The 20777-nt window shown below is 34.4% G+C and overlaps 4 protein-coding genes across 13 annotated transcripts; 2 read left to right on the plus strand and 2 right to left on the minus strand.

Moving 5' to 3' along the window:
- Positions 1–91: 91 nt before the first annotated feature.
- LOC110815463 (uncharacterized protein At5g01610-like) lies at positions 92–6491 on the plus strand. Of its 4 annotated transcripts, none has more exons than XM_022043271.2 (2): positions 92–728; positions 6175–6491. In XM_022043271.2, the coding sequence occupies exons 1-2, from the start codon at positions 231–233 to the stop codon at positions 6262–6264; spliced, it is 588 nt and encodes a 195-aa protein (XP_021898963.1). In that variant the 5' UTR covers positions 92–230; the 3' UTR covers positions 6265–6491. The 4 variants fall into 4 exon arrangements, with proteins under 4 accessions (XP_021898963.1, XP_088070945.1, XP_088070946.1 ...); XM_088214819.1 differs by lacking the exon at positions 6175–6491 and adding an exon at positions 6131–6160 and having other exon boundaries at positions 95–728; XM_088214820.1 differs by lacking the exon at positions 6175–6491 and adding an exon at positions 4771–5296 and having other exon boundaries at positions 95–728.
- Positions 6492–8105: 1614 nt separating this feature from the next.
- Positions 8106–11502, plus strand: TOPP8 (Calcineurin-like metallo-phosphoesterase superfamily protein). Of its 2 annotated transcripts, XM_022043180.2 has the most exons (5): positions 8106–8339; positions 8614–8829; positions 9521–10080; positions 10604–10792; positions 10964–11502. In XM_022043180.2, exons 2-5 carry the CDS (start codon positions 8634–8636, stop codon positions 10985–10987), a joined length of 969 nt encoding a protein of 322 aa, XP_021898872.1. In that variant the 5' UTR covers positions 8106–8339; positions 8614–8633; the 3' UTR covers positions 10988–11502. The 2 variants fall into 2 exon arrangements, with proteins under 2 accessions (XP_021898872.1, XP_088070948.1); XM_088214822.1 differs by lacking the exon at positions 8106–8339 and having other exon boundaries at positions 8346–8829.
- A 128-nt stretch (positions 11503–11630) lies between these two features.
- On the minus strand, positions 11631–15301 carry LOC110815403 (folate receptor family protein). 5 transcript variants are annotated; one of them, XR_015817519.1, is made up of 5 exons: positions 15145–15300; positions 13450–13808; positions 12966–13300; positions 12324–12588; positions 11631–12010 (listed from the first exon to the last, which is right to left on the minus strand). XR_015817519.1 is itself a non-coding variant. In XM_088214826.1 (5 exons), the coding sequence occupies exons 1-4, from the start codon at positions 15215–15217 to the stop codon at positions 12462–12464; spliced, it is 894 nt and encodes a 297-aa protein (XP_088070952.1). In that variant the 5' UTR covers positions 15218–15300; the 3' UTR covers positions 11631–12010; positions 12424–12461. The 5 variants fall into 5 exon arrangements, 4 of the variants coding, with proteins under 4 accessions (XP_088070952.1, XP_088070951.1, XP_088070953.1 ...); XM_088214826.1 differs by having other exon boundaries at positions 12424–12588; XM_088214825.1 differs by having other exon boundaries at positions 12420–12588.
- A 1882-nt stretch (positions 15302–17183) lies between these two features.
- LOC110825910 (Dormancy/auxin associated family protein) lies at positions 17184–19475 on the minus strand. 2 transcript variants are annotated; one of them, XM_022056452.2, is made up of 3 exons: positions 19260–19475; positions 18693–18869; positions 17184–17722 (listed from the first exon to the last, which is right to left on the minus strand). In XM_022056452.2, exons 1-3 carry the CDS (start codon positions 19372–19374, stop codon positions 17610–17612), a joined length of 405 nt encoding a protein of 134 aa, XP_021912144.1. In that variant the 5' UTR covers positions 19375–19475; the 3' UTR covers positions 17184–17609. The 2 variants fall into 2 exon arrangements, with proteins under 2 accessions (XP_021912144.1, XP_021912143.1); XM_022056451.2 differs by having other exon boundaries at positions 18688–18869.
- Between the last annotated feature and the right edge of the window lie 1302 nt (positions 19476–20777).

Below are 20777 nucleotides of genomic sequence, written 5' to 3' on the forward strand. Positions count from 1 at the left end.
CACAGCTTATGACACGTGGCAAGCAGAGGCCCACTCTTTTTGGAACGACGACGTTTGGTGAAATGAGAAATTACACGCGTCTTCTTCCATGCCTCTTCTACAATTTCAGCTCTCTTCGTCAATTCTGCAGAAAAAACAATCGAACACGTCTCGTTGATTCATAAGCCCAGACAAAGATTACAGATCCACGTACAAATTGAAAAAGAGAAGGCACAGAGAGAGAGAGAGCGATGATTTCAAAATTTCCAGGAACATCCATGTTTCCCCCAGCTATTCTGTCATGTCTCATCGTCGTCGCAATGTTCGTAGCTGGACCTTCTTTCGTGCAGTCCTCCAATGGCGACGAGAGGCCATCGGCATACGAAGTCCTTGGAGACTATAATTTTCCTGTGGGTATTCTTCCTAAAGGAGTAATTGACTATGATCTCGACTCTGCTACCGGGAAATTCTCTGCTTACTTTAACGGAAGTTGCAGCTTCTCGCTCGAAGGCTCCTATCAGTTGAAATATAAGTCCACCATTAAAGGGGTTATATCCAAGGGGAAGCTTTCCAGTCTGGAGGGTGTTAGCGTGAAGCTGCTTTTCTTCTGGGTTGACATAGTTGAGGTCTCCAGGAGTGGGGATCATTTGCAATTCTCTGTGGGGATAGCTGGTGCTGATTTCCCTATTGATAACTTTGAAGAGTCACCTCAGTGTGGGTGTGGATTGAATTGCAAAGGTAGTCAACAGGTAAGTAAAAGTAGAAAAAATTTATTTGTTTCTTCTTATTAGAGATGATGTGGGAAGAAGGATTTCGATCCCGGGGGCGGGAGGGGCTTAGGTTGGAGTTGTATTGAAGAACTTAAATTGTGGGTTGTTGCTTAATTTGCGTTAGTCAAAATGGGTTTCGTTAAGTGATTCTTATACTTGTTTGATTTGTTGTTTGTTGTGCTGTGCTTATAGTTGCTCATTGCTGTCCATGATTGAAATGTCCTTCTTTATTAAATTGGAAGAAACAAGATCTGTGGTTGGAATTATGTCAGATGAAAGTCACTGAATTGAGATTGAAGGGGCTAGTGACGTAGGTTGCAATTAAAATTTTGAACTTAATGTTTGTTTGGTTGCCAAGAAAAAGGTGGGAAAAGGAATGGAATTAATATTTTAGTTAGGCTTTTGACTTGGGATTCATCAGAACAAAATCTCTGCAAACTTATGCAGCCCAACTTTTTTATTTGTCTCTGTCGACCAGGAGGCAGATTTTGCTAGTTTGATCTTCGTACTGTCGTTTCGTTAGAGTCAACTGATATAAGCATATGATTTTGATCCATTGTTAATAAACAGTTTTTTTTTTTCCTCATCACCTACTGCTGGTTAATGGACGTTGCATATCTCCATTACTGAAATTCGTAAAGTCATGAATACTAAAATTCATGAAGGGGATGGCTTTAATCATGGTAGATTGAATTTGGCTCATACCTGTACTCGAAAATTTTCCAGAGAAAAGGAACCTCAATTGAAGAATAAAATCCAGTGAATAGCTGGGAAATTGAACTATTTACCTAAAAATGGTTCACTCATTGCAACTGCTTTTATATGATTGATTCCTTGAACTACTTACCTCATTGGGAAAGTTGGGTCAACCCTAATGATGCTTGTTGCTTTGAGAAGTTTTATTGAAGAGAACTTTTTCTTTAGGATTCTATTGGCATGTCAAGGATGACTTGGCTTGTATCTTTTATTGAAATATTTTTCCATGTAGATCTCTTTGTACATCTAGTCTTATTCTGCAAGTTATTGTAGTTGGATATATGAAAGTACACAGAAAGAAAACACATTGTGCATGTTAGTTTGCAAAAGACAGAATGAAGGAATATTCTGAAGAAATCAGAATTGCAGTAATTATCATAAAACCCTCATGTTGAAATAATTAGCCCTTGTATATTTATATTGTATCAAATTGGTATGTTATTTAACCAGACGTGGTAGTTATGACTGTTTTTCCTCAAACAGTGTATGGGTAGGTTTACTGTTTTCTATTAATCATGTTTTTGTATTTTAACTAAGTGGTCAAACCCCTTCAAACATACACAAGGATTGAACTAAGGACAAAATCTTCACCCATTTCGAATGGAAAGGAAGTAACCGGTAGGTTCAGTCTTGTTTGTTCTTATTAATCATGTTTGAGAGATGTTAACTGTTAAAGTGAAACAAGTAGGAGCATCCAAAATCAACTGTTTTTTTTCACATCCTTGACAAGGTAAAAGCAAAATGAAGTTTACAAAGGTTATTTTATTCTTTTTGGATATAAGATAGAGTTCATATATCTTTCTTTCTATCTCCAAATCTTAACAAATCTTTAATCAAAAGTTCGATGCTTGCATTACCAGATTCAAAAAACTTTACTCATGGCCCACCTGAATATTACTATTTCCCAGTGAATGAAGAAATTAGAAAAGGCAATAACTAAGCTGATAGAATTTCAGTGTACCATCCGAAACACTACTTGATAGCCTTACCATTTTTTGACTCTGTTTCTACTGCCAAACAAAGTGAAAATCACTATCAGCTTAACTCAACCTTTTATTGCTATTTGCTTGATAATATAGACACAATGGGAACTGCTGTTTATGTAACTTATACATTTCTCAGTCTTTTGGCCAAGATCAAGCATATCTCAAAGTTCTTTGGTTTACAATCTGGTTCTGAAATTTGGACCGTACGGATGAACAGGAAATTTTATTCTTATGCAATTTTTTGTTTATGGGAATTTAGTATTTTGATTTGTTGTTTGTTTTTGTTATTATGGCTCATTGCTTTCTTTTTTTAAAAAAAAATAAAAAGTAAGCTGTATATTAACATCGTACCAATAAAACGGGGGTACCATCCATGTACAAAAGATTTACAATAAAGTTAGCGTCTCAACAACAATTTCAAAATTCTCATCACTAATAATGTTGTGACCTAATAAAATAGATTCAAAAAAATTCAGTCATCTACCTTTAAACCTAGAAAAACTACTTTTCTCGCACTCAAAAGCTCTACTATTCCTTTCTTTCCAAATAACTCAAAAAACCGTTAAAGGGATCACATTAGCTAAATTCTTTTTAACATTAGACCATCCCAAGCCCAAATCTCTCTCCTCACTGACCTAGTAATGACTCAATCAATGCCCAAAATATCATACACAAAAGTCCACAATCTGTAGGCAAAAAGACACCATAGTAGAAGGTGATTGCAAGTTTCCTCCGCCTTCAAACTGTAGTAGTAAGCGTTCACAATGATGCACCCTTTACTCTTCAGCTTATCTAAAGTTAAGCTTTCCTTGATAGGCTTTGCTTTCTTTATTTGAATTAGGGGGATGGACCTAATGAAAGAAATTAATCATTAATCAGTTGAAGTCGTCTCTCCTTGTTTCCCTGTTAAAATGTTTAATTATTTGTCTGTTTGGTTGTCAAGAAAAAAAAGGAAAAAAATAGAGATTGAGACTGCCTAATTTAGGTTTTGATTTAGGATTGTTAGAACTGAAACTTCAGTGATTTGTATGACACAAATTATTACTACTAAATCCAAAATAAACTCAAAGAATAATGTATAGTAGCATATATACTAGTTTGTTTGATCATCGTGGTTAGGTCAAACATACAGGAAACTGATTATCTGAACAACGAAATTTATAATAAAAAGAACATAAAAATAAAATTGAAATAGTGATAGTTTAAGTTGCTTAAGAACTCATAATCTTTATTACTGTTGTGAGGTTTACATTGTAATAAATTAATAAAAAAACTTAGTTTAATTGTTTGAAGATTTAATATTTGCGTGGAGGGTGTTCAGCATCAGGCCCTGTCACCTTACGCCAAAAACCAACGAATTCACCCACCCAATTATAAACCTTACCAAAAAGCTTGGTAGCACCCCACAGGGCTTCTGTCTGTGCTGCCATGCTGATTAGCAACACCACCAGGATCACCACCTGAAACATCTTCAACGAACTTCCTGCCATTTTAGAATTTCTTTCTTTTTTTTTTTTCTTTTTGCTTTTTTCTCTTTTTGTTTTGTGTCGTTGAATAGTTGATTGATGATTTGACAAACACAAAGGTGTGGTGGTATTTATAGTTTGCTAGAAGAGTTTTTAATTAATTAATTAGTTAATGCTGTGAGAGGTTTATAATATTTAATTAATTAACTAATTAATGTGAAATTAAGTTGTTCTTATACTTGTTTAATTTGTTGTTTGTTATTGTTGTTTTTTTTTGTGCTTACAATTGCTAATTATTGTCCTTGATTGAAATGTCTTTCTTTATTAAAATGGAAGAAACAAGATGTGTGGTTGGATTTTGTGTAATTATGTCAGATAGAAGTCACTGAATTGAGATCGAAGGGGCTAGTGACATAGATTGTCATTAGTCAGTCAAGTCTTTCACCTTGTTTTCCTGTAAAATTTTTAACTTAATATTTGTTTGATTGCCAAGAAAAGGGTGGGAAAGAAATGGGATTAAAACTTTAGTTACGCTTTTGACTTGGGATTCATGAGAACAAAACCTCGGCAAACTTATATGGAACCCAACTTTTTGATTTTTCTCTGTCGAACCTGGAGGTAGATCTTGTTAGTTTGATTTTTACTCTGTCGTTTGGTTAGAGTCAGCTGTTATTAGCATATGACTGTGATCCATTGTTAACAAACAGTCGTTTTTCCTCATAATATATTCTCATCACCTACTGTGGGTCAATGAATGTTGCATATTTCCATTGCTGAAACACATTAAGTTATAAATACTAAAAATTCATGCAGAGATGGCTTTAATCATGGTAGATTGAATTTGGCTCATTCCCGTAATCGAAAAGTTTCCAGAGAAAATGATATCTTTTCTTCTGTAACCAACTCCATGAACCTCCGTTGAAGAACAAAATCCAGGGAATAACTGGGAAATTGAACTATTTATCTAAAAATGGTTCAGTCGTAGCAACTGCTTTTATATGCTTGATTCGTTGAACTGCTTATCTCATCGGGGAAGTTGGGTTAACCCTAATGACGCATGTTGTTCAAGAAGCTTTATTGAAGAAAACTTTACTTTCAGATTCTATTGGCACGTCTACGATGACTTGGCTTGGCTTGTATCTTTTGTTGAAATATTTTTCCATATAGATCTCTTTGTACATCTAGTCTTATTCCGCAAGTTATTGTAGTTGGATATATGAAAGTACATAGAAAAAAAAAAAAAAAAACACGATGTGCATGTTAGAAGACAGAATGAAGGAGATATTCTGAAGAAATCATAATTTGCGGTAATTATCATAAAACCCTTAATGTGAAATAATTAGCCCTTGTATATTTATATTGTATCAAATTGGTATGTTATCGATGACTGTTTTTACTCAAACGGTGTATGTGTAAGTTTAGTGTTTTTTTTTCTGTAATTAATCATGTTTTTGTATTTTAACTAAGTTGTCGAACCACTTCTCCACACACCAGATCAAGCATATCTATTTTTTTTGGGGAGGGAGGAGGTGTTTTCCAATCTAGTTCTGAAGTTTGAGCAGTACTGATAGATAGGAATGCCACTGCTTCAAATTTTTTTCTTATGCAATTTTCTGTTTAATGCAATCTAGTATTTTGATTTGTTGTTTGTTTTTGCCATTATAGCTCATTGGCTTCCTTGATAGGATTTGCTTTCTTTATTTGAATTAGAGGGATGGACCTAATGACATAAATTAGTCATTAGTCAGTTGAAGCCTTCTCTTCTTGTTTCCCTGTAAAATGTTCATTTATTTCTCTGTTTGGTTGCCAAGAAAACAAGGGAAAGGGAAAATAATCGAGATCGAGACTGCTTAAATTAGGTTTTCATTTAGGATTGTTAGAACTCAAACTTTAGCAATTTGTACGACGTGCATTATTACTATAGAATCCAAAGATAAGCACACAGATGAATACTAGTTTGTTTGATCGTCACGGCCTACTACTCTCAGTAGTCACTCAAATTCGTAGGTCGAACATACAGAAAAATATTTATCCCGAGAGGGTCATATATAATTAAAAAAGAAAATTGAAATAGTGATAGCTTTAAGTTGGTTTAAGAACTCACAAGCTTCATTACTTTTGTGAAGTTTACATTATAATAAATCTGAGTAGTGATAGTTTTAAATGTTTCAAGACTCGATCTCGCTAATGAACCAGCTGATTTGTTCACCCACCCAGAGACCCACCTTACCCCATAACTTGCTACCAATCTTGGCTTCTGTCTGTGCTGCCATGGCGATTACCAGCACCACCAGGATCACCGCTTGAAACATCTTCGATGAACTTCCTGCCATTTTTACGATTCCTTCTCTTGTGTTCCTGAATAATTGTGGGTTGATGGTTTGACCAGACACAAGGGTGCGGTGGTGTCTGTGGTCTGCTATAAGAGCTTTTAGTTAGTTAATGCTGTGAGGGGTTTGTAATGTTTTAATTAATTAATCAATTAATGTGAAATTAAGTGCTGTCTAATTAATTTAATGTAACTCTTAAGAAATCATTAAGAGATGTCTTGTATGTAATTCCATTTGTTCTTTCCATCATGATCATGATGATGATGATGATCATGATGATCATATGTATACATATACATATGCTCAAAAGAAAAAATATCTCACATATATATATAAATGCTGTCAAAGTGGTGTAAGTATATGGAGTTCATCAACTTTTGTACTAACTAAATTTGTATTTTTGTATTGGGCACAAAATATAATTAATTATACTTTTCATATAATTTTAAATTAGATAATCAATAAAGTTTTTTAATTAAAAATTTGATTTCAGTAGAATTATTAGTTAATATAATATATATAATATAATAAATTATATTATAATAATATTTAAATTTTTATTGTATAGTATATATTTAAAAATTATGTCAAAAAGTAATATTGTAATTTTATAACAATTACTTTATATGGTAATTACTTTAATGTTATTAATTTTTAATTTGATTAAAAAATAATATATTTAATTTTTTTAATAAATTATAACAATTCAATTAATAAAGATAAAATATAATTATTAAGTATATTTTAAAATATAATTTAATTTAATTATCGTAATTTTGGTAACATATTGATAAATTAAAATTTAAAAATTATTATAAAATATATTATGAATTGATAGTTATTAATTTATAATATAATTATAAAATAATAAATTTTATATCTGTAATAAAATTTAAATTTATAATTTTTAAATAAAATATAATAATTTTAATTATTTGGTTATTGCAAATGTGTGTGTATGTATATATATATATATATATATATATATATATATATATATATATATATATATATATATACTACGTCAAAAGTCATGATATGTTATGTGACATGACAAGCACGAATCTTGTGCACACGTAGGATCCTATCCTATAATATTATATATATATATATGTATATGTATATGTATACATATATATGTCAAAATACGCGGTTTTGTTTTATGTATGTATGTATGTATGTACCAAATCAAATATATTTTAAAAGTAAATATTTTATTATTTTTATATAAAAAGTTGCCAAGCATATTTTAAAATTAAAAAAATTAAATTAAATTTAACGAGAATAAAGTTTGAAATAATATTTTTTGGTTCTTCAAAAATGGTGATTTAATTAAAATATTCTAAAGAAAATTAATTATCTTTTAAAATTTATCTGAATTAATTTGAATTATAATTTTAATGTTTTTGTAATAAAAAAATATAATTAAATTTACTATTATAAAATATTATCTTTTATAATTAGTCTAAAATTAATTAATTAATTATGAAATTAACTTAATAATTATCTTATAATTAAAAAATAAGTTATTTTTTATGTTTTTAATCAAAATATTTATTTAGAGAATAAAAATTTAATTTATATATTATTTTTTAATAACATGATTAATTTTTTTTACCAAATATTTAAAAATAATTATATATATTTACTTATTTTTTAATAATTGATAAATTCGTAAACTTTGTTAACTTATAAAATAAACGTAAGCATCTTAGATATTCGGGTATGTGCTAAAATGCGCGGGGTGACAGTTTTGGTGACATTTAGCATGATGGCTTGGCTTTGAAGATTTCAAAACCATACATTGACCAGCCCATGATTCATGATTGAATCTCCTTGCACGATTAATAATCATCATCCTAATTTGCATTACATTTGAGGAGAGATACAGAGATACCCAATAATATACAGTGATAAATAGAGAGAGATTCGTATGTACATATATGTATAATAAGAAAATGACAAGCCATATCCACCGTTTGTTTATCTCCTCATGTTCGAGCTTCTTCCATGGATCTTGCTTCTGATCCCCTTTTCTTCTCCACTGTACAGGTTGTCTATACGATCCGTTCTACCCCAATTTTCAACATATAAATTGCTTTATAGGTCTCACGGTTGACCCCCCTTCTTTCTCTGAAAAAAAAAAAAATCATTAATTATGTATTGATTCATTTTCTTCTCTCAATTCCGTGGATATCCAATTTTCTTTAATTAGTTTTCTCAATACCCTTTTCCTGTCTCTCGTTTATCTCTTCAAAAAGGTTGGCCAATTCTAATATTTGAATCTTGATTTCTGTTTTTCCCTAATTTTTTTCTGGATAATAAGAGAAAGAGAAGAAGAAGGATATGATGATGATGACAATGGAGGGGATGATGGATAAGGGAGTGTTGGATGATATAATAAGGAGGCTTTTGGAAGGGAAAGGTGGCAAGCAGGTGCAGCTTTCTGAAGGGGAGATCCGTCAGCTCTGTGTTAATGCTCGTCAAATCTTCCTCTCCGAACCTAATCTGCTCGAGCTTCGTGCTCCCATTCGCATCTGTGGTCAGCTCTCTCTCTCTCTCTCTCTACAAATATATGTACCGCATCTCTTCTTTTCCTTCTTGATGGTGATTATCACTATGGTGCCTGGTCATGGTTGTGATTTCGATTTGATTCCTTTTTTTTTTTTGTGTTTCTGTTTGTGAGGAATTGGTGATTGAATTTGTGTTTGGAATTTGTGAGTGTAAAAGTTTGGTTTCATTTTTCAATGATCTGGTGATTAATAACGAATTGAAGAAAATTTTCCATCTGGGAATGGATGAATCTGAATTAATTTGCTAAAGGGGATTCATTTGAGCAATTTGTGATTTGGGTAAAATTTTTTAGCCCGGATTGAGGCTTAGTTTTCTTATAAAATTCTCATTTATGTTTGGGTAAAATTTTTGATTTCTCTTGAGGGATGGAAAAGATATATTTGTTGTTCTTATTGTACATTACGGGTCAATATTGATGTGCTATGTTGGAATTGAAAGTGTCTTCTGTTATCTATTACAAATAAGCAGAAGAGAATTGAGGAGAACTTGTCTCCTTCTACTTATAGTTTTTATGAACTTTTAGGAATCTTATCTGTTATACAAAAGTAATATGGAGAAATGTTCAAAGAAACGTGGCTAAATAGCAGCATATCTAATTGATACGAAATCTTTTGGTATTTTCTCAGCATGGTTTATCTAACATTCTATTCCATGCACAGGTGACATACATGGACAATACCAAGATCTCCTTAGGCTATTTGAATATGGTGGCTATCCTCCTGCTGCAAACTACCTGTTCCTCGGGGACTACGTGGATCGAGGCAAGCAAAGTTTGGAGACAATATGTTTGCTTTTGGCTTACAAGATAAGGTATCCTAAAAAAGTTTTTCTCTTGAGAGGAAACCATGAAGATGCAAAGATCAACCGGATTTATGGTTTTTACGACGAGTGTAAAAGAAGATTTAATGTTAGGCTTTGGAAAATATTCACGGACTGCTTTAATTGTTTGCCTGTGGCTGGGCTAATTGATGAAAAAATCCTTTGCATGCATGGTGGGCTATCGCCAGACTTAGAAAATTTGAACCAAATAAGGGAAATTCAGAGGCCTACAGAGATTCCAGACAGTGGTCTCCTTTGTGATCTTCTTTGGTCTGATCCTGATCCCAAGGTTGAAGGTTGGGCAGATAGCGATCGAGGTGTTTCGTGCACTTTTGGAGCTGATAGAGTTTCTGACTTTTTGGATAAAAATGACCTTGATCTCATTTGCCGAGGTCATCAGGTAAGCAAATTTTTGTCAAATATAATTAGGAGTTGCACATTTAATCTTCAACTTCCCTTTTTTTTTAGCATTTAAAACTTGCCTGTTCCCCTGGATTAAGCAGGTGAGGAACGTAGTAAATGGTGTAGAAGCTACTCATAGATGTTAACAATAGGAATCATTAATGGAGGATTCATAAGTCCCTACGGAAAACAAGATTAGTTTTTGTAGATGATTTTCCTTCTGCTGTGAATAATCCAGGTTTATCCATGTAGTTGAACCATCTAATTATTTAATTTTAATATTCTTGTTCAGCATGATGTCAGATAACTTACCTAGAATTAAGTTTCAAGTTGAAGACAGCAGATATAATTGATATCCTGCTACCCAACTAGATCACCAAACTGATGGTGACAAATCTTTCCTCAATTGATTAGTTGTTGGCTGGTAGCTCTTTCACCAACTTAAGCATATCAACTCTAGGGTTGTAATGATTACTTCATCCATCTTCTCAAGTCCGTGTTTTTTATGAGTTACATTGCAGGTAGTTGAGGATGGATATGAGTTTTTCGCAAAAAGAAGATTAGTCACGATCTTTTCAGCTCCAAACTATGGTGGGGAGTTTGACAATGCTGGTGCTCTTTTGAGCGTTGATGAGTCTCTAGTGTGTTCATTCGAGATATTGAAACCGGTCTTAGCTTCAAGCAGCTCCAACCCGCTACCGCTTAAGAAGGTATTCTCACGGAGGAATTTACTTATTCTTATTATATTAATGCAACTTGTAATGTAGTTAACAATCGCGGTAGCTTAATTGTATGAACTCACTGTAAAATTTTTCAACTTGTATCAGTTGTATCTATGATCTTAAGGATCTGATAGTCTCATATCTGTTTCTGTTTGACAGCCCCCAAAAATTGGAAAGGCTTGATATGGCCTTTGACAAGCTTTTTCCTCGAGATTTTCTTTCAATTCAAGTAGGAAAGAGGGGTGAGCTGGGCTCAGCTAGGGTTTTGGTTATATGTTTACATGTGAGCTTGGCAATGGAGGAGCCTTCCATGAATCAAAGCTTGCTGACCATTTGATTGCAAGGAGATTGTTATGAAGAGAGAAAAGAAATCTGCCAATCAACAAAAGATCTGTCTATTTTGTGTGCAGTGACAGAAGTTTTTCCTTTGGATATATATACATGAATATATGTATGTATCCTATTTGATCTCTTCCCATGTACCTGTCGATCATCGAGATGTCTGTGAGCGTTGATCATAGTCTTCGACCTTTTGTTGACAATATGTACATCTATCTAGTATCTCATTTTGTTTAAACTTTCAGGGAATTCCAGTATGGGTTAAATGCCCTACTAATTTAGTTTAATCACAGGCATTATGTATAAAATCACCAAGGCATTTTTGCCTTTCAAAATGGTCATCTTGTTGATTTCTTTCTCATTTGTCTCATAGCTGGCGCATTTAACAGATTGCAGCCATGGATTACGGTGGTCTAAACACAGATTACACCTCAAATTTTTATGAAACAGTTCAGTATTCTTGGTTTAATCTAATCATAAACTGCAATAAAATCAAATAGCGCAAGATAAAACTTTGCTTTATCCTGCCATTAGTTATAACTGTAATCTAATCATAAAAAAGTACAAGTTACAACGGTTTATTACAAATCAAGTCATTAAAATTGAACAAAAAGATAATCAGAAACGCGTAGAAGATCGAAATATACGTGTGATTAGGGCCGAGAAACATTATGTAACAAACCTAAAAAAAATGTTAGCTAATCCTGTTTAAGATGCTACCAGCTACAACTAGTTCTCCAAAGGTCTGATTAAAGTAATATCCTCTAAATAAAACTCAATATCAGGATGTGCTTTGTCTTCTCTCATTTCCACTGTGAAAGAATTGACCACAGAGCCAGCTGATGGCAAGAACATTGTAGGAGCAACCTGTTTTATCAACCAACAAAAAATGGGTTACCATACAAAAACTTAAAATTTTACCTATTTTCTTCACTTTCTAAATTCATTGGTATTATATGTATTAAAACTATTTTATTAGTACTTAATTACTTCGCAAACACAGACCCTATACATGTTTTCATAAACAAGCATATGGGTAAACACATAAAAATGATAAGAATATTCGTATATGCCAAACAGAATCCTAGTTTTTGATATAACTGCTAACCAAAACAAAAGCAGTTAATGGCAGAGATATGTCATTATGTTTGCTTAATAGAGGAGAGAGGAGAAATAAAACCTAATGATCCTTGTCCAATGCGCAAACAAAATGACAGTGGGAGGGCGAAGGGAAGGAGCAACATAATTTGCTTGTGTTGTAATATATAATTCTTACTCATCTGTAAATTACAAACTCATTTCACATGCAAGGGGGTATTTATCTTCGACTTCCTTTCCTATTTCCCTGACTAACAGTAGTATTTGGGTTCATATTGCCTTCCAGTTTCCTTGCAGTGCGTTGGATGGCTGCTAGCTTCTGCCGCTGGTTATGGCTCTTCCTTTTGCTGTATATTAAAACTTTCATTAGGGTAAGAATATGTACAAATACTTCATCAACTCTTCCTATGTGATGTAATTGTAAAGACACCTGCCAATTCATGTGTTCCTTGAGAGAAAGGAAGAAAAGCTCACGCAACAGGTAATCAACTATACTTTGACATAACTCTATATACTTCTTGTAATTACAGTGTATATCTCTACTTTCATATCTTGTTTATAAAAATTTCTTTTGAAGTACAGGACTTCATATAAACAAGATTGTCAATTGAAAATTTACAATAAGCAGAGGGAAGAAACCAGAAACTCCACAAAATTCAGCATTCGCACATAGCATAATGCAAAATTTAAACATCACATAGATTGTAATAAGAGAATGCCAAACCTTACAAACAGAAGACCAGATGTGAGAACCATCCCTCCCACAGCCCATGAAATCCTTTCGCTGAGTGGCATTTCAAGAACCCACTGCTGGAAGTCCTCAAATATCCCTAAGTTTTCATCTTTTTGAGGCAATTCAGATCGTGAAGTGCTCCATGACTGGGCAATGGAATCTAGACTGGCTTTGCTACCATAGCAGGATGTTCCCCCAATATCAACATTTGTATCGTCAAATATTTTAACAGCAAAACCTGCAGCGTGGCAGAGCTCTGTGCCGTTAGAGACCCATTCGGAAGCTCTACCACAGACAAAGTCATTTACTCCACAGGGCGCTAGAACCTGGCAGGTAAAATACCAAAACACTAAAATAGGGACTGCAGATTATATGAATAGCATAAGCCACATAAGGTGGGGAACAGAACCAGAATGCACAACTTACTTTTGACAAACAAAGTACTAATCCAAAATTAAAGATATCAAACGTGCACCTGAGTCTTCGCATCCATAGAGAAGTAAGCACTAGAGCAAGCATGGAAGACTCCATCACAAAAGGATGAACATACAAGGGGTGGTCCAGGCTGAACACCCACACGCGGATCACAGATTGAGCATTCCAATAATTCCCATAAATGCAAGCACTCTTGGCTGGCTTCCCCTGTAGAAGCCAGTTTTCTAACAGCTAGCAAAGCAGGATGTGTCTGGGCAGTGGTGCAGCAAGTCTTTTTGCGGAACAATCTACAAAGAGTAAGATCTTTGGTTCCTTTGCTCACCTTCTTTGGAGGCCTTCCTTCAAATGAGAATGGGGGAAAGCGACCTCCTTTAGAAATGCATACTCCATCAGGTTTACCTGCATAAAAATGGGATGTCAATCACCTAGAAATCTTCTTTCAGCCAGGTTATTTCTAACTTCCTCAGTAAATACTTTCAACTTTTCTTTAGGTCGCAATAACATCCTCACAATGCCTTTAAGATAACCATGGCAGAACAGTATGCATAGCCCACTGCCCTTGCAGCTCGTCTTCAAATGAATATTCATAACTGAAGGGCAACCAAATAGTGGATCCAGACCCAAACAAAACCACCCATGAAGAAATAACTCCCATAAATTGTAAGGTAACCCAAAGACAACATAAACTAGCTTAATCTAGTTTTGACCATCACAGGGCCAACTGAATTGGCTACCTGCTGCAAGAATATCATATCTGGTGCTTTCTCTGTAAAAATACTTTTTCTGGAAAAATGTGACATCTAATTCAGCCACAGAATTTCCTTCAGTTGTATACAAACAACACTCATGGTGTTGCAATGCACCCATGTCTGTAAATAATCCCATTTGTTGGATAAGTGTAAGACTATTTATTAAAGGAGCAACAACAAGCCATTTGCTCACTGATCAGCACTTTCCCCTTATGAGGGAAGGACAGAATTAACTCCTGCTCTTCTCCCAACTCTTCAACAGGCTTATTCCTCCAATTGTCTAGAAGCGATTATCTAGTTACGACGCATTGCAGCCTCGAGAAGAAAGAAATCAGTAAAGGGATTTTTACCCAACATTGGTAGATCTAGACACTCTCCCCATGCTCAGACCCAATATCTTTGTTACTGCCTATAACAACAAGAGATTCCAGATTAAATCAAAATCTGCTAATTCAACACAAAATCAATTCGCTTTACAATCAGTCCAAAGAAATCCTGGAAACTTCCTGCTCCTACTTGCCTGGTTATACTTTAACACCCCTTTTCCCCTACCATCCATCAAAATTAAGGAAGAACCTTGTCAAGAGACATCTAAACCAAAGTTAGCAGCAGAAGATTCAAACTGCTGCTCAGGACTTAAATCCATTGTGAACCTATATATATTGACGCTCTTCATATTTATACGACCCACAACAACATAAAGCATCAAATAGGAAACAATAAAAGTTTTACAAAACCGGATCAGAATTCAAGATATCATCTCTTATTATTTTACCCATCCCAGACAAGAACAAACGACACAAGCCATCCCCATCTGCTTAAGAATACCAAAGAAAATAAAAGTTCAAACAAACGTATTCTAGCTCTAAGTCTAAGATCATTTATGTCCCAGAAATGAATGCAAGTATGCGCAATTGGAAACAGGTCATAAATTATAACCCTAACGACCAACGATATAATTTAAAGACACAAGATTGAGACTTTACCGGAGGAAAAAAACAGTAACATGTTGAAGAAGAAAAGCAAAATGAGAAACCCATCACCAGTTATCATCTTCATTTTCTCTTTCCGTCTTAGATTAAGCTCAGAGTATTTACATGAACGAAGACAATAGTACAACGCCAGTCAGTCAAACCCCCCCCCCCCCCCCCCCCACCATAAACAACAGAAACGCTTAGAGTCGCCGTCGGTTACGGGTCAACCCGAGTACCGTAAGTCCAAATTGTTCTGAATGATCCGGTAAACCGGGCCAGCTTTTTGGGCTTTGAGAGAATCATATTAATTTTTTTTTTTTATAATTTATTTTTATTTAAATTTTGTTTTGTAGTAATTAAGGAGCTAATTACCAGACAAACTCTATAGTTTAGTCTCTAATTAAGACAACACTTAGAAATCTAATAATTAAAATAAGATTAATTATTGAACCAAATAAGATTGATTATACTGTTTTACTAGTTTGACCAATAATTCATTGGTTGAATTTTTAGTTTTTACAAAAAATATATTCTTAGTAATAATTTTTTTTTAAAAAAATAATAAAATAAAAAAAATATGTTTGTTATATTATTAATAATGATTGGTATTAACATATATAAATACTGTGTTAAATATTAAAAAAAATTCAAGTCAACATATTTTATTATTGTCTTGGAGGAATTATATTTACTTATTTTTTAATATAAATAGTTATAAAATTCATTATAATTTTTTATTTTCATCCGACCCTCAATTTTATTTAATATATAATGACTGAAGTTAATTTTGGTCGGTTAATTTTCGGCAACTATGTCGATCCTAACGATGATCTTGCACGTATTTTATGTACATCTCACATAGTAACACTATGTCAGGTAGCTTTAACAAATTATAAATTTAATTGACCTGCCTGCAGAGGAATAGGTTATATGAATCTGCTCGTAAGTCACAGAGGCGGCCGCGAGGATTACCTGATAGCTTCCTCGGAGTAGCCCGTGCTTATTTGACATGCAGCTGTACATTACATAATATGTATTATATTCAGTCCTGGATCAGTATAACCAATTTCGCAAGGGCGAGGAGGCCGTACCCGTACTGCGCCCCCTGAAGATGACAGCCACAGATCAGATCCAAGTCTTTGAAACAGAACCTCCCAACAAGTAGTTCAGGAATACACACACATAATCTGACATGTATACACATACATACGTATTGAATGGAACTTAATGCACACACCTCATTCTCATACGTTATATCTGGACATTTACAGAACCCAAGATTAGTATCTAATGGGAATTTTCCAGCATAAATTTATACATGAAGTGGATAAGAGAAAAATAAATGATACACCCACGTTTCAATTCCAACGAGGCAGTGACAATGTATATACTGACAGATAAACACCCGGTTACGCAGACAAGTATGAATGGTCCCAGGCTCTCAATATCTATCCCGCTAACTCCCACACAGTACTTGAATAAAAAACAAAAGCATTGAGAATTCTTGGCCGCATCCTATCAGTAAATTACAATGAATATATACATATATCCGCCCCACCATATGGATACCAAAGACAGTGTCAGTCATAGTCCCATCACATCTTCAACTTGCTACAACCTTTCCTTATATACACACACACACACACACACACACACACATACACATACTTACATATATATATATATATTGCTGCACTTATAATGATGATGATGAAACACCACCAACCATATACATATTTGTATATTGCATATATCATCCTCATCTGTTCCAGCTTTAGCAAACACCCACTTGCTGTACAACCCTAATATCAATCTCCCTCCCATTCCCATTCCCATTCCCCACCACCAACCGTAGACACTGATATCACTAGTTTTTTCACAATTTCTTTCATCACCATACCCACTGATCTATTATAATTTGCAGATAACTATTTAGCTGCGTGTAGGTGTGTGACAAGTAATAAGAAGAACACGCCAGATTTATATTCAGGAAGATAGGCTATCACCTTATTTCTCTTGTAGCTATAGCACACCAAAAAATCACACCACAGTGAAGCAGAGAAAGGGAGATCAAAGATCATTCTTATTTCCCAAGAAAAGAAGAAACGACAACGTTGCATAACAAAAACATCGCTACAGCCCTCTCTATTTACACGAAACAAACTGCCACTACGTTACATACATAACTACATACATATATTAGCATACCTAGCTATATATATATATATATGTTACAAGTAGTAAGACACCAAGGTTGCATAGGACGGGATAATAGTACCAATATAACATAAACACTCATTGCAGAATAGACTATAAGCTACAGAGGAATTCGACCTGGATATTATACGATTTTGCGGGAGGGGGAATGAAGGTCGGGCATTCTACTAGTCTCATCGGCGATCCATAATCATACCTCCGAAGATTTCCGGCAGCCGGGATGAAACAAAAGGCGAAAAGGTTTTGAGTTTCTCTAAAGCTCACACATCGTTATAAGGAGGAACAATCCTGGCTCCGACGTCCTCGCTTCCTTTCTCGTATGCATCCGATGTTGACCTCCTTCTAAACCGGTACGATGTCTCTCTGCCTCCTCCTACACCCACATTCATGTTTATCTTAATTACCCAAACCAAGTTACAGAAAACAACCATCCCATCATCTAAATACAAATCCCAACAAAGTAAAACAATATAAAAGAATTATATTATTCTGTAATTTGCTTACTCCCTACTGCATGTTCATACTGCAACCAATCTCTGTATATGTACTCATGAAGCATTTATAATACTAATTTCTCTTTAATTTAGCCCACAAATACACTCCCCAGTCTAGGTAAAAAGTTCATTGCAAATGAGCAGTAGTTTACGTTTTTCTATTTCTGCTTAACGTTACATTTCACGCTACAAAATAGAGTCCTAGACAAGATCATAATTTACTGTATCTAACTAGTACAGTAATTCTACATATGTAATAATTTACTTTCAGTAAACATCCTTCAGAAACCAAATTAATACTTCTGCAAAAATATATACATATAGGTGGAGTGCACGTGCCTTTATATACATGTGTGTGTGTGTGTGTAAAGTACAGCCCGGATAATATGAAATGATATGTCATACGTGTAAATCTTCGAGACGACCCACACAATTAAATTTGTCGAGCCCGTCTGGTCTCCGTATGCGCCCATCCAATAAGGGCACTATAATTTAACAGCCCCAAATAATTGAACATGGCCAAAACTAATACGGAGCTGGCCTACATGCATGATGATATATCTTACGCCATATAAGGACACAGAAGTCATTTCCGATTCCCACCTAAGAACAAATATAAAAAAGATAACCTAACATTTGCATTATCATTATCCATTGACAAAGTTTGCACATAGATTATGAAATGACTAAAATGCCCCCGTAGTTCACTTATCACGCAACAGACAAACTGACATAACTACCCCTTATAGGATCCTTCTAGACAGTGAGTACCCGGGTTTCCTGGAGAGATCAGTTGGAAATTTTGCGAAAAGTTTAGGGGCAAGTCGGGAAGTTAGAGAATAACCTCACCGGAAAATGGAGACAAAGGTGGGGTGGAACCTGCAGGCGATACTGGCGGCGAACCGTTCTGGTACCCTGGCGGCGAACCGTTCTGGTACCCTGGCGGCTTTACTATTCTTATACTACGCGTTACTCTCGCCGCCTCCTCCGGCGAATCATCACCGAAAGATCTAACGTTACCTGATTCTGATCAAAAGAGAAACCGGATTAGCATATCATCCGCTGATCATATCTCATGATCACAACAGATCTGACACCGAACAAGCACGAATAGTCTCATTCACACTCGATTGATTCACTTCATCACAAGCACACACATATCAACACATTTTATATACACTTTTTTTAATAAATTTAGAAAATATTTGGATAATTTAATAGGAATCGTTATCGTCCACCTAATGACTGCACTAAATTTCAAAACAGATCCAGGAGAATCTGGACCGTCTGAATCGACCAGTCAATAGGTTTACATGATTTTGTTTATCATTTCTTTTGGTTCTCTCGAGTTAGATCTCAGCAGGTACTGTTTTCATAAAATGCTCTACCGGCTTAAGATAGCAAAACGCTGCATACCCTTGCCGGAGGTAGACCGGAAACTGAAAGAAGAGTGCTTCCGTAGCTTGCCGAGGCCTGTCTCCGGCCGTGGCCCCGCAACGGTGTCGTCCCATAGCTGGTCAAGCAAGCCCATGGCGTACGTTAACACAGGAAGGGCGCAGGATAGTAGATCAGTCTGCTCTCAGTAAATCAGTCCGAGCAGTCTCCCAATATAGAAGGTGTCAGTTAGGAGACGGTGGGCATATTTAACGAGGGGGAACAGTGCTAAAGGTCGAACAAGTTTGTTGGAGAAAGAGGGATCTGGACCGTTGATCTGGATCTGCACAGTGGTACAGTGACGTGGCAAGTGGATCGAGAAGCACGTATTGGAGATAAGATCGATGTGACAAAGTGGGCCCGAGAGGAAGTAAGGTCTCATGAAATTTAATCGCCACGTGGCGAGAAAAAAGATGAGAGAGGCATGTCACGTGATAGGGTCTTGAAAGCGAAGGTAAAATTACTGACCTACCCCTGACGTTATCCTAAATAAGGATTAAATATTCCTGAGATTTTAACGAAAATTTAAAAGGTTGAAACGTCAAGTTTCTCGTTCAAGCCGCCATTTTGAAATGGATAATTAAGTAATTATCGAATTTAATTTTATTTATAAATAATTAAAAAGTGTGTAATAAAATAATATTTATAAATTAAAGATATTTGGACTTTGCGTGATTTCTTTTTTTTTTTTTTTTGGAATTGTTTTTAAGAATTGAATAAATATAACATTTTATATATATATATATATTATCAAACGTAAAAAATTGTTTATAAATAATTAATCAAATAGCCTATTAAATTAGTCTAGATAATTGGGTGTTAATCCTGAGGATAACTTTGATTAATTAATATAATTAAAAAAATAAGTATAATTTAAGTACCCCATGATGTTGTTTGAGCAACTTGCAATTTCACTATTACATATGATTTGATGGGATTTAAATTATTTAATTTTTGGCTTTTAATAATGAAAGGCAAGTATTGCCTTCATTGGCCATCTCTTGTTTTTTTTTCAAGAGGTCCAATGTCAAGACTTTCTTATCTTTAATTTATAAATAGGAATATATACACACACACACACACACACACACACACACACACACACATATATATATATATATATATATAAAATCAAAACCAACTCTCCAATAAGAATCATGTTAGGTTTCCTCATTTCTAACCCATTTACTTAAAGAAATAAAATAATGTGTTAGATTTCTTAATTTTGTAATTAAGTAAAGTGTAAATTTACAAACTAATTCTATTAAATTTATGAATTTATTTCAAATATATACTTAAAAACTATATTAGATTCAATCACTCTTTACATAATTTACCATTAAATTTTTTACCAACATGAACATAGGAATAGTCAATGTTCATGTTGACAAACCATATTAAGTAAAGCTATGAGCAAAGGGAATAGGAGGGTTGCTTGTGTTGCCAAGATTATCCTCGATGCTACTCCCCACAAAATGGTGGGAATTATCCCCCTTTGAG

The sequence above is a fragment of the Carica papaya genome, chromosome 3, assembly GCF_054855325.1.
Source record: "Carica papaya isolate Zhongbai chromosome 3, ASM5485532v1, whole genome shotgun sequence".
Classification (NCBI taxonomy): Eukaryota; Viridiplantae; Streptophyta; class Magnoliopsida; order Brassicales; family Caricaceae; genus Carica; species Carica papaya.

Excerpts from the sequence above, each read along its gene's own strand:
- LOC110825910 (XM_022056451.2), bottom strand. The coding sequence starts at position 19,374 with ATGGGCTTGCTTGACCAGCTATGGGACGACACCGTTGCGGGGCCACGG. Across the intron at positions 18,870-19,259 it reads CCGGTCTACCTCCGGCAAGG|AATCAGGTAACGTTAGATCT; the intron begins GTATGCAGCGTT and ends TCTTTTGATCAG. Across the intron at positions 17,723-18,687 it reads TGTCTCCATTTTCCGGTGAG|GAGGAGGCAGAGAGACATCG; the intron begins GTTATTCTCTAA and ends ATGTGGGTGTAG.
- TOPP8 (XM_022043180.2), top strand. The coding sequence starts at position 8,634 with ATGATGATGATGACAATGGAGGGGATGATGGATAAGGGAGTGTTGGAT. Across the intron at positions 10,081-10,603 it reads TCATTTGCCGAGGTCATCAG|GTAGTTGAGGATGGATATGA; the intron begins GTAAGCAAATTT and ends GTTACATTGCAG. Across the intron at positions 10,793-10,963 it reads ACCCGCTACCGCTTAAGAAG|CCCCCAAAAATTGGAAAGGC; the intron begins GTATTCTCACGG and ends TCTGTTTGACAG.
- LOC110815463 (XM_022043271.2), top strand. The coding sequence starts at position 231 with ATGATTTCAAAATTTCCAGGAACATCCATGTTTCCCCCAGCTATTCTG. Across the intron at positions 729-6,174 it reads ATTGCAAAGGTAGTCAACAG|AGACCCACCTTACCCCATAA; the intron begins GTAAGTAAAAGT and ends TCACCCACCCAG.
- LOC110815403 (XM_088214826.1), bottom strand. The coding sequence starts at position 15,217 with ATGAAGATGATAACTGGTGATGGGTTTCTCATTTTGCTTTTCTTCTTC. Across the intron at positions 13,809-15,144 it reads GTTACTGTTTTTTTCCTCCG|GTAAACCTGATGGAGTATGC; the intron begins GTAAAGTCTCAA and ends ATTTTTATGCAG. Across the intron at positions 12,589-12,965 it reads TCTGGTCTTCTGTTTGTAAG|CAAAAGGAAGAGCCATAACC; the intron begins GTTTGGCATTCT and ends TTTAATATACAG.